The following is a 13,222-nucleotide window of genomic DNA, read 5'->3' as shown; positions in this document are numbered from 1 at the left end:
CTTGAGGAAAGAGCATTGTTTGTGAGCCAAACTTTTTTTTATATATACACTGCTCCAAAAAAATAAAGGGATCAAATCAAATTGTATTAGTCACATACACATGATTAGCAGATGTAATAAAGGGAACACTTAAACAACACAATGTAACTCCAAGTCAATCACACTTCTGTGAAATCAAACTGTCCACTTAGGAAGCAACACTGATTGACAATACATTTCACATGCTGTTGTGCAAATGGAATAGACAACAGGTGGAAATTATAGGCAATTAGCAAGACACCCCCAATAAAGGAGTGGTTCTGCAGGTGGTGACCACAGACCACTTCTCAGTTCCTATGCTTCCTGGCTGATGTTTTGGTCACTTTTGAATGCTGGCAGTGCTTTCACTCTAGTGGTAGCATGAGACGGAGTCTACAACCCACACAAGTGGCTCAGGTAGTGCAGCTCATCCAGGATGGCACATCAATGCGAGCTGTAGCAAGAAGGTTTGCTGTGTCTGTCAGCGTAGTGTCCAGAGCATGGAGGCGCTACCAGGAGACAGGCCAGTACATCAGGAGACGTGGAGGAGGCCGTAGGACGGCAACAACCCAGCAGCAGGACCACTACCACCGCCTTTGTGCAAGGAGGAGCAGGAGGAGCACTGCCAGAGCCCTGCAAAATGACCTCCAGCAGGCCACAAATGTGCATGTGTCTGCTCAAACAGTCAGAAACAGACTCCATGAGGGTGGTATGAGGGCCCGACGTCCACAGGTGGGGGTTGTGCTTACAGCCCAACACCGTGCAGGACGTTTGGCATTTGCCAGAGAACACCAAGATTGGCAAATTCGCCACTGGCGCCCTGTGCTCTTCACAGATGAAAGCAGGTTCACACAGAGCACATGTGACAGACGTGACAGAGTCTGGAAACGCCGTGGAGAACGTTCTGCTGCCTGCAACATCCTCCAGCATGACCGGTTTGGAGGTGGGTCAGTCATGGTGTGGGGTGGCATTTCTTTGGGGGGGCCGCACAGCCCTCCATGTGCTCGCCAGAGGTAGCCTGACTGCCATTAGGTACCGAGATGAGATCCTCAAACCCCTTGTGAGACCATATGCTGGTGCGGTTGGCCCTGGGTTCCTCCTAATGCAAGACAATGCTAGACCTCATGTGGCTGGAGTGTGTCAGCAGTTCCTGCAAGAGGAAGGCATTGATGCTATGGACTGGCCCGCCCGTTCCCCAGACCTGAATCCAATTGAGCACATCTGGGACATCATGTCTCGCTCCATCCACCAACGCCACGTTGCACCACAGACTGTCCAGGAGTTGGCGGATGCTTTAGTCCAGGTCTGGGAGGAGATCCCTCAGGAGACCACCCGCCACCTCATCAGGAGCATGCCCAGGCGTTGTAGGGAGGTCATACAGGCACGTGGAGGCCACACACACTACTGAGCCTCATTTTGATTTGTTTTAAGGACATTACATCAAAGTTGGATCAGCCTGTAGTGTGGTTTTCCACTTTAATTTTGAGTGTGATTCCAAATCCAGACCTCCATGGGTTGATAAATAAATTGGATTTCCATTGATTATTTTTGTGTGATTTTGTTGTCAGCACATTCAACTATGTAAAGAAAAAAGTATTTAATAAGATTATGTCATTCATTCAGATCTAGGATGTGTTATTTTAGTGTTCCCTTTATTTTTTTGAGCAGTGTATATATATTTTTTTTATGGCAGGGAAATTCGCAATGACACTTCATGTTAGCTTGATGGCTATTCGTTTTACCAATCTATGGTACAATGTTATTTGCAATTGTATAAAAATATATATATAATTTAGGTCAACTACTTGCGTGGTGCAAAGGACTGTTTTTATTTGCAACAAGTAAGAACTTTTATTTTTGTGAGAACCCGGTTCATGTGAATGTATACAAGTTTAACATTCTTCATATAACACTGTGTGTCACGCCCTGACCATAGAGAGGGTTTTATTCTCTATTTTGGTTAGGCCAGGGTGTGACTAGGGTGGGCATTCTATGTCCTTTTTTCTATGCTTTGTATTTCTTTGTTTTGGCCTGGTATGGCTCTCAATCAGCGACATCGTTGTCGCTGATTGGGAGCCATACTTCGGCAGCCTGTTTTCCTTTGGGGTTTTGTGGGTAGTTGTTTTCTGTCTTGTGTGTTCACCTGGCAGAACTGTTGGCTTTCGTTTTCTTGTTTTATTTAAAGTGTCATTAAAATTAATACGAGCACTTACCACGCTGCATCTTGGTCCCCTCTGTCAGACGATCGTTACACTGTGATAGTAAATGTCCATTTCTGTTTTTTCTATTAATGCCAGGGGAATCCGTAATATTTTGAAAAGGAAAATCTTTATTTTTGTATTGTAAGGGTAAGAGTGCCGACTTTTATTTAATTCAAGAAACTCATGCCTGTTCCACAGATACTGCGTTTTGGAAGTGTCAATGGGGGAATGATATTTGGTTTTCATTTGGTACTAATCGGTCAGCAGGTGTCGCTATTATAAAAGGCAACTTTAAGGGTCATGTATTGAGTCATGAAGCAGATAATACAGGGAGATGGATTATACTATTGATAGATGTCAACCACATTCAATTCATTGTTGTAAATACTTACGCTTCCAATAAGTCAAGTAACTGTATTTTATTTAGAGACATTGAGAGGAAAATAAGTAAAATTATGTTTAAATTTCCATTGGCCAAAGTAATATGGGGTGGAGATTTTAGTACAGTATTACATGATAATCTAGATAGATGGCCTCCTAAGGATAGCAACTCTGTTTGTGAGATAAGGAATATATGTCTAAGGTTAGGTGTTCTAGATATTTGGAGACATAAAAACCCAGATAAGATTATGTTTACATGGAGTACTAAAGATGTATCTATACAATCCTGTATTGATTTCTGGCTGATATCTGAAGATATGGCTGACAAGGTTGATACAGTCTCGATTGAACCATCGATTTTAACAGACCACAAAGGAGTCTCAATAAAGATAAATATGCATGGTTTGTCAACAACAAGTTAGTAAAGGTTACTGGAAAATGAACAAGACTTTACTAGAGAATGAAGTATTTAAGAAGGAAGTAGCAGGAATTATTGATAAATACTGGAATTGTGCCTGTGTTATGAATACGTTTGGAAGTTACTGGGAGCTAATGAAATTTGATATAAGGCTTTTGGCTATTTCAATGGGGAAAGAAATTGCTTGTCCCAAGAGAGAGAAAGAATATGACATCATAAAGGGAATAATGGATTATACTAAAAAAACTGAAAAAACTAATCTGGAATTATTGGAACTATCATCATTACAAATGCAGTTAGACTGTATCTATGAGGAAAAGGCCCGGGGAGCTTTTGTAAGATCAAGACGAAAATGGATGGAAGAGGGAGAGAAAAATACAAAATATTTCTTGAATTTAGAAAAAAGAGCAGGCGAAAAGACTTCCACATGTAAATCAATGATTAATAATGCTCCCAATGAAAATCCAAAAGAAATCTCTCAGCATGTTGCCCAGTTTTATCAGAATCTGTATGCATCAGCCCAGGCAACTTCCAATATGGATCTTTTCTTAGACAATGTAGCAAACATTGCTAAGAAGATAGATAATGATTTCAGGGATTTTTGTGATGATGAGTTATCTGAAGTTGAGATAAAAGACTGTATTAAAAGCTTTAAGGACAATAGGTCCCCTGGAAATGATGGTTTAATAAGCGAGTTTTATAAAGCATTCAATGATAAATTGATTCCTTTCATTCTTGCTATGTTTCAAGAATCAATAGAAAAAGGGGAGTTACCGGCTTTCATAAAGCAAGGTGTAATTACTTTGATTCCCAAACCTAATAAGGATACTCTTTATATAGACAACTGGAGACCCATTAGCCTGTTGAATAATGATGGAAAGTATTTGCCCTTGTATTTGCTAAGAGGTTGAAACAAGGCTTGTATCATATAATTGATGAAGAACAATCTGGTTATATACATGGTCGACACATTAGTAATAACATCAGGTTGATTTTAGGTAAGATTGACTATAATGACCTCATCCTTGATGATAGTTTTCTTATATTTGTTGATTTTTATAAAGCTTTTGACACTGTAGAACATGAGTTTATGTTCAAAGCAATACGTTTTTAGGGGGGGGATTTGGTAACTTTTTTTTTTTTAAAACAGTCCAAACTTTATATAATGGTTGTACTATCTCTGTAAAATTAGCTCATGGGACATCCCAAAGATTTGATATTGGCCGTGGCATTCGGCAGGGCTGCCCAGTTAGTCCATTTTTATTTGTTACTCAAATTATGGCTCTTCATATCAAGAAAGGGAATTTTCAAGGTGTTTCAGCACTTGGCAATGAATTTAAACTATGTCAACTGGCTGATGATACCACCATATTTTTAAGAGACAGGAATGAGGTTTCTAAAGCAGTTTCCTGTATTGAAACTTTTCCTTAGTTTCGGGTTTGAAAATGAACATCAATAAGTCAGTCTTATTTCCACTCAAGGACTATATTTTACAGGAAGTATATGGTATCCCAATTAAAGATAAGGTTACTTATCTTGGAATTGTTATATGCAAGGATGGAAAAAAAAGGAGTGAATTAAACTTTAACCCCATTATTGAGAAAACAAAGAAGAAATTGAACCTCTGGTTGCTGAGAGATATGTTGTTATACGGTTGGGTTTTATTGTCCAAAGCTGAAGGGTTATCCAGATCAGTTTATGTCTCGTTATCACTTGAATTATCACCTAAAATTGTAAAGGACTTAGATACGATTCTTTATAATTTTATTTGGAGGAACAAGCCTCATTATCTACAGAAAGATATTCTCACTAATACCCAAGAACAAGGTCTTGAGGTTTTAGATTTCAATAATCTAAATAATACTTTTAAAATAAATTGGATTCTGAAGTATGTTAAGAACCAGAACAGTATCCAGAACAGTATTTGGAATGTCTTCCCTAAGTATTTATTTGACTCTGTTGGTGGTTTAGAATTTTTGCTTCGATGTAATTTTGATGTTGATAAAATCCCAGTAAAGTTTGCCAAATTCCATAAGCAGGCAATTTTAGCTTGGATGTTAGCGTATAAAACACAATTTTTCCACTCATAGATACTTTGTTGTTCCATATAAAGATATACGATTTAAAAATATGTATCTTTTTTTTCGTAACTGGTTTGAGAATAAAATTATTTTGGTTGGTCAGTTACTGAATGAGGATGGATATCTACTCTCATATGGGGAATTTCTTGCTAAGTTTAAATTTCCAATAACCCTGAAAGAATATGTAATTGTTTTTGATGCGATTCCAAGGGGGGTTGTATCTCTTTTAAATTCCTCTGTGGTTGATGTAAGTTACATAGATTTACATGAAAATATATTCATTGGCAATATTAACATCAAAGACAAATGCAGTAATAAACAGATTAGGAATATTGTTTGTGATACTACAATTCCCTCAGCAAGATAATTTTGGTCAAATATCTATGGTGATATACAAATGGGGCGGCAGCGTAGCCTAGTGGTTAGAGCGTTGGACTAGCAACCGAAAGGTTGCAAGTTTGAATCCCCGAGCTGACAAGGCAGTTAACCCACTGTTCCTAGGCCGTCATTGAAAATAAGAATTCGTTTTTAACTGACTTAAATAAAGGTTAAATAAAAATACAAAAATGTGGGAAAGCATGGAAAATTGCTAACAAATATTGTATCAGTAACAAGGTAAAGGAAGTTTCATTTAAAATGTTACATAGAATTTATCCTGTGAAACATGTTTTGGAAAGATTCAAGCTGAATATTGACTATAAATGTGATTTCTGTGGAATGTAGAAGGAGACCATTTTGCATTTGTTTTTTGCCTGTATTTATAGCAGAATGTTTTGGACATACAGAATTTCTTACAAAATAAATAGGACCGGTTGTACTATTTAATGGTTTTGATATGATGATTTATTTCAGAAATTCTGACATAGATAAAAAAATGTAGTATATTTAATTCAACTGCTAATAATACTAGGTACATTTCATATTCACAAATGCAAATGGCCTAATTGAAAACCTAACTTTTTTCACTTTATAAATTAATTTAAACAACTACTTTAACTAAAATGGAAAAACAAAAAGGTAATTAAAAGTTGTATAATTAATGAATATGATTTGTTTAGGATTCCTGGCAATGTAAATAGTTTGTATGTATGATTGTTTGCATGTGACTATTCTTCTTTTGTTTGTTGATATTGTTAAAAAAGAAGAAAAAAAAGATAAGAAAAAAATATATATATATAATTGCACTCTTCTCGGCAGCTGGTGATATTGGAACGACTCAATATCACCATCTGCCGGCTTTTGGGCTATAGCAGAGATCGTCTCGGCTACATTATAACGCTAAGGGCTTTGGCCGCAGCCATTTAACGTTAGTCCCTGGGTCATTCATACTGTAGATACCTGATACTAGTTTGCCAACAGCTAGTTTGGGTACAGCGCTGGCTAGCAGAATAGCTAACTTAAACGTTAGTTGACTCACCTTGCCCACCTCGGCATTGCCAAGGCTGATCACTTTTACACGCAGTGATTTCTTGTTCTCACGTCTCTTCTGCACATTCGTGTCCATGCTGTTGATATTTAGCTATGTTAAATATTGTTGTTTGTTATTTTTCGTCGTCGATGATGGCTGTGAAGCTGGAATTCCACTAAAGTTAGATTTGTACAGTACGCCCAGCCTTAACTGGCAAGCAGACATTTACTCAATCTTAAACAACCTCGTTTACAATTGTATAAGACGCGCATCGTTATGGATCTGAATAAATATTAGACAAGCTATTCTGGACGAGTGAGACATGTATTTGATGGGTTAGCAATCTAGCCTTCTTTGCTAGCGCCGCTGTTTTGCACAGCTTTGTCTGTCAATTTCTTATTCGCGGAGGCAGATTCGTTAATGAAGTCAGATTTAACAGAACTCTAATTCAGTTACGTTTTTACACATTTAATAATCAAACACAGCTGTTTATAAATCAAGAAAAAGTATATTATCTACAGCTAGTTATCTTCATATAAACGTTTTTTTTTTTTACAATAGATTTTAAAGAGTATAATCTGTTTTTAAAACGTGGAAGCAGTTTCTATGGCAACAACGAGACGTGACAGCAGATTCGCGATGTTTCCTGCACTGAAACGTGAATTATTTTTTTGTGTGTTTATTTCGTTTATTTTACAATTTTTTCAAACACAATAGAACCACACACACGAATAGAGTACAATGCCATTACAATTATTGAACATGACACACAAAAGTTGACAAACGTATTTTCCATTGTGGTCCTCACAAAATACATTGCCTTCAGAAAGTATTCACACCCCTTGACTTTTTCTACACATTTTGTTGTGTTACAGCCTGAATTTAAAATGGATTAAATTTAGACTTTTTTTGTCACTGGCCTACACACAATACCCCATCATATCAAAGTGGAATTATGTTTTATTTTTTTACAAATTAAACATTAAAAGCTGAAATGTCTTGAGTCAATAAGTATTCAACCCCTTTGAAGTTCAGGAGTAAAAACTTGCTTAAACCAGTCACATAATAAGTGCCCAGATCATCTCCACTACTGCGGGATGTATTGTATCCTCCAGTCTTAACGAACAGGGCCTCCTCTGGAGGGAACATCTGCTGCCTGATTCTCCACACAGGTAGATGTATTTAAGGTGTCTGTTTGCCCAAAACAGTAATTCCCTTGATGTGTGCAACCATGGTCCATATCAAATCAAATTTTATTTGTCACATGCACCGAATACAACAGGTGTAGGTAGACCTTACAATGAAATTCGTGCTTACAATCCCTTAAACAAAAATGCAGTTTTAAGAAAAATAAGTGTAAAGTAAAAAATATAGTAAAAAAATTGAAAATAAAAGTAACAAATAATTAAACAGCACCAGTAAAATAACAATAGCGAGGCTATATACAGGGGGTACCGGTACAGAGTCAATGTGCGGGGGCACCGGTTAGTCGAGGTAATTGAGGTAATATGTACATGTTGTCCTCTAAGTACTGTGAGGAAGTGCCGGAGTGCAATGTGAACCACCTTAAGCTACAGTACATTGACGTGAGCTATTGTCAATGGTGCTAACCATAAACCATTGACCCCTGTAGGGAGGCGTCTGTGCTCAAAGTCATCTGAACTGCATCTAAGAGAACTCCACTGGGAGTTTGAAGTGCTAGACACCTTCATTGTATTGCTCAACCAGCAACTCATTGAAATTGTCAGTTTTTTTGTGTTTGTCCCTTCTGGGACATAGATTGTGTCTGTTGTAGCATTGCTGGATTGGCTGTACAACATGGACCTCAGCAGATAGAAGGCCAAGGAGTCTCTTACTGTAGCACGGTCACCTGTTTTCTCAGTTTAAATGTTGACAGACAATTTGTCAATGATACCACTCTTTCTGGAGAGAGTGTTGCTCGCATGATTTGAGTGTCCAGTGTCAAGCCCAGGAAGTGCACACACTGAATGGGGACCAGAAAACTATTTTCCAAGTTCATTGTTAGTCCCAACTCGGAGAGGTGATGTGAGACCATGGACGTGTGTGCCAAAGCTTGGCTTTGTGTCCCTGCACATATTAGCCAATTGTCTAAGTAGTTCAGGACCATGACTCCTCTTTGGCGATGGGGGGCTAGCGCTGCGCTTATACACTTTGTGAAAGTGCGAGGGTCGAGTGAAAGGTCAAAGGGTAGAACGCGCAACTGAAAAATATGTTTTTCGAAGGCAAATCTCTGGTATTTTCTATGTGCTGGTAGTTTCAAGAACCTTGGTGTCCACATACGCAATATACACGCACATACAAAGGGATTTAGTACTGTAGATATGTGGTAGTGGTGGAGTAGGGGCCTGAGGGCACACCGTGTGTTGTGAAATCTGTGAATGTATTGTAATGTTCTTTAAATTGTTTAAACTGCCTTAATTTAGCTGGACCCCAGGAAGGCAGCAGCTAACAGGGATCCATAATAAATACAAATACACATCACCAACAAACTATCCAACACACCAAGAAAGTTGTGAAGACGGCACGACAACACCTTTTCCCCCTAAGGAGACTGAAAAGATTTGTCATGGGTCCCCAGATCCTCAAAAAGTTCTACAGCGGCACCATCGAGACCATCCTGACTGGTTGCATCACCATCTGGTATGGCAACTGCTCAGCATCCGACCGTAAGGTGCTAGAGGGTAGTGCGTACAGTCCAGTACATCACTGGGGCCAAGTGTCCTGCCATCCAGGACCTATATACTCGGCAGTGTGTCAGAAAGGCCCCAAAAAATTGTCAAAGATATATTAAGCATCTCAATCACATAGTGTAAAGGGGAAGTTCCCATAGGTCGTTCGGCAGCCTCTTCCAAAAAAACAAAAGAGATCAGACGGACAGAGTGTCCTAACTTTAGCAGTAGGTTAAATCAGTGTTTTATTGTGATTTTCTGTGTCGTGATTCCATTACTGGACAAATCATCTGCATAGGATAGGCAGTTTCAGGTTACACTTAATACATTTCAATTCGATGTGAATTATGGAAAGATAGGGAACATGTGATGGGCTTTAGAATGAAAATGTAAAGATCTATTAACCATGCGTCGAGTACTTTAAGCCTACTGTTTTACATGTGATTTTCTTGAGTAATCAAAACCACTAACATTTGCGGTGAAATTAGGCCTAAGTGATTTAAATTTGGCTTAGCACCACGACAATGGATATTTACCCAGAGGACACTGCATCGATCCTAATGCTTATACTTACCTATTTGGTTCATGCATAGGCCTAGTCCTTGATCTCATACAACTTTAGCCTAAAATTAAAAACTTAGGTTCCACGGTACCAGTGCCCCCTGTATATAGCCTCATTATTGTTATTCTTATTGTGGTACTTTTATTTTTATTTTAGTCTACTTGGTAAATATTTTCTTCTTCTTGAACTGCGCTGTTGGTTAAGGGCTTGTAAAGTAAGCATTTCACGGTACAGTCTACACTTGTTGTATTTGGAGCAGTTTGATTTGATTTGACATGTGTAATGTGTGGTGTTGCATTGTCATCTTAAATTAATGAACATGCATATCAACATTTGGAACCATCAAGTGTTACCGTTTGCCATGTGATCATCTTAAATACTAGGTGGGCATTTGGTTTGTGGGAGGCATGAGTTGGCATTCGTTTCGGTATAGGCTGGCTCAGCTGGGTCTTCAATGGCAAAAGGAAAGAGGTTTATCTACCAGATGATAAAGACAAATTGGTAAGGAACCTGTTGTTTATAAACAGTATTCTATAGAGAAACTTTAGTGGATTAATCTTTATCTCCGTGGCTTCATTCACATTGCTATTATCTTCTTCCTCAGAATGTCTGGGATCGGACACTTCAAATTGAGTTTCAACTAGGGTCTGTTCCACAAGTCACCACCGCCTTAGACTTAGATGTTGAAATGCCTATTTACTCAGTTCCGTCTCACTGTGCAATCCACTGTCTCATCAGCCCAGCCAGGCAATTTATAAACTTGATCTCCACTGTAAAAAGCATTTGGACATTATCTCACCTTTCTTTTAGATTAGCATTTAGTTTTCAACAGCGGAGATTTGTATAAATCTTGCTGTCTGTCTCTCCAACATCTGCAACATTGTTTCAATACTAATGAACGTGTTGGGAGTCGGGACGAGACAGACAGGCAGGCAGCTTTTCTCAGCCAGTCGAAATCCAATCCACAGTAGGCTACTAGCCGTGCCAAAGAGACTAGCAAGGCCTATCCACAGTAGGCTACTAGCCCTGCCAAGAGGCTAGCAAGGCCTATCCACAGTAGACTACTAACCCTGCCTATCCACATTAGGCTACTAGCCCTGCCAAAGAGACTAGCAAGGCCTATCCTCTGTAGGCTATTAGACCTGCCAAAGAGACTAGCAAGGCCTATCTTCTGTATGCTACTAGCCCTGCCAAAGAGGCTAGCAAGTTCTATCCACAGTAGGCTACTAGCCCTGCCAAAGAGGCTAGCAAGGCCTATCCATAGTAGTCTACTATCCCTGCCAAAGATACTAGCAAGGCCTGTCCACAGTAGGCTACTATCCCTGCCAAATATATTAGCAAGGCCTATCCACAGTAGGCTACTAGCCCTGCCAAAGAGCTACAGTATGGGCTACCAGGGAAAAGGGCTACCAGAAAATAGGGCTACCAGGGAATAAAGCTACCAGGGAATAGGTATATGAGGGAATAGGGCTACCAGGGAATAGGGCTACCAGGGAATAGGGCTACCAGGGAATAGGGCTACCAGGGAATAGAGCTACCAGGGAATAGGGCTACCAGGGAGTAGGGCTACAGTATGGTCTACCAGGGAATAGGTCTACGAGGGAATAGGGCTACCAGGGAATAGGGCTACCAGGGAAGAGGGCTACCAGGGAATAGAGCTACCAGGGAATAGAGCTACCAGGGAATAGGGCTACCTTGGAATAGGGCTACAGTATTGGCTACCAGGTAATAGCGATACAGTATGGGCTACCAGGGAGTAGGGCTACAGTATGGTCTACCAGGGAGTAGGGCTACAGTATGGTCTACCAGGGAATAGGTCTACAAGGGAATAGGGCTAGCAGGGAATAGGGCTACCAGGGAATAGAGCTACCAGGGAATAGGGATACAGTATGGGCTACCAGGAAATAGGGCTACCAGGGAATAGGCCTTTCAGGGAATAGACCTACAGTATGGGCTACCAGGAAATAGGGCTACCAGGAAATAGGTCTACAAGGGAATAGGGCTACCAGGGAATAGGGCTACCAGGGAATAGGTCTACCAGAGAATAGGGCTACAGTATGGGCTACCAGGGAATAGGGCTACCAGGGAATAGGGCTACCAGGGAATAGGGCTACAGTATGGGCTACCAGGGAATAGGGCTACAGTATGGGCTACCAGGGAATAGGGCTACCAGGGAATAGGGCTACCAGGGAAGAGGGCTACCAGGGAATAGGGCTACCAGGGAATAGAGCTACCAGGGAATAGGGATACACTATGGGCTACCAGGGAATAGGGATACAGTATGGGCTACCAGGGAATAGGGCTACAGTATGGGCTACCAGGGAATAGGGCTACCCTATGGGCTACCAGGGAATAGGGCTACAGTATGGCCTACCAGGAAAAAGGTCTACATTATGGGCTACCAGGGAATAGGGCTACCTGGGAATAGGGCTACCAGGGAATAGGGCTACCAGGGAATAGGGCTACAGCATGGGCTACCAGGGAAAAGGTCTACAGTATGGGCTACCAGGGAGACAGGGTTGTTCAAACAATAGTGGATCTTATCTGTACTTTGCTCTCTGGTGATGAGAGGATTGAGCTTGTGTTGGTGACGTTTGAGAGAGAGAGAGTGGAAACTGAGCTGCACTTCCTAATCTCCTACCAAATGTATGACCATATTAGAGACACATATTTCCCTCAGATTACACAGAGCCACAAAGAATTCAAAAGCAAATCCAATTTTGATAAACTCCCATATCTATTGGGTGAAATACCACAGTGTGCCATCACAGCAGCAAGATGTGTGACCTGTTGCCTCAAGAAAAGGGCGACCAGTCAATAACCAACACCATTGTAAATACAACCTATATTTATGTTTATTTATTTTCCCTTTTGTACTTTAACTATTTGCACATCATTACAACACTGTAAATAGACATAATGTGACATTTGAAATATCTTTTTTCTTTTGGACCTTTTGTGAGTCTGTTGACTGTATATTTTTTATTGTTTATTTCACTTTTGTTAATTATCTATTTAACTTGCCTTGACAATGTTAACATACTGTATGTTTCCCATGCCAATAAAGCCCCTTCAATTGAAATTGAAAGAGGGAGAGAGAGGCTAACAAGCTAAGTGAGTGAAAAGAGGGAGGGAAGGAGGGAGGGAGGTGTGAGAAAGTGTGAAAACAGAGGGAGGGAAGGAGGGAGGGAGGGAGGGAGGTGTGAGAAAGTGTGAAAACAGAGGGAGGGCGGGAGGGAGGGAGGCAGGTCAGTTTGGTGAGAGGAGTGAAAGTAGTCAAGGCTAAACTCAGTCCTCCAACAACACCAGGCTGCTATAGAGCACGCAGTCTTTCTCTCTCGACCCCTGCATTTTTCAGACACCCCATCTTCTCCTCCATTCTTCATCCTCTCCTCCCTTCCTCTTTCGCTGGCTTGGTGACCCCTGGTCTGCTTGTCACTTCCTGAGCCCTTTGACCTTTTAA

At 40.4% G+C, this 13,222-nt stretch overlaps 1 protein-coding gene across 1 annotated transcript in view; it reads right to left on the bottom strand.

The window, feature by feature from the left end:
* LOC115172966 (dnaJ homolog subfamily C member 27) overlaps positions 1–7,292 on the bottom strand; it is a 33,067-nt gene extending 25,775 nt beyond the window's left edge. Inside the window, exon 1 of the mRNA XM_029730887.1 lies at positions 6,517–7,292. Coding sequence (XP_029586747.1) covers positions 6,517–6,603 — 87 coding nt within the window. The 5' untranslated portion in view covers positions 6,604–7,292. The remainder of the gene's footprint in view (positions 1–6,516) is intronic.
* Between the last annotated feature and the right edge of the window lie 5,930 nt (positions 7,293–13,222).

The sequence above is a fragment of the Salmo trutta genome, chromosome 33 (assembly GCF_901001165.1).
Source record: "Salmo trutta chromosome 33, fSalTru1.1, whole genome shotgun sequence".
In the NCBI taxonomy this organism is placed as follows: Eukaryota; Metazoa; Chordata; class Actinopteri; order Salmoniformes; family Salmonidae; genus Salmo; species Salmo trutta.
Note: the sequence above shows the minus strand (reverse complement) of the source record. Positions and strands in the feature narration are given on the sequence as shown.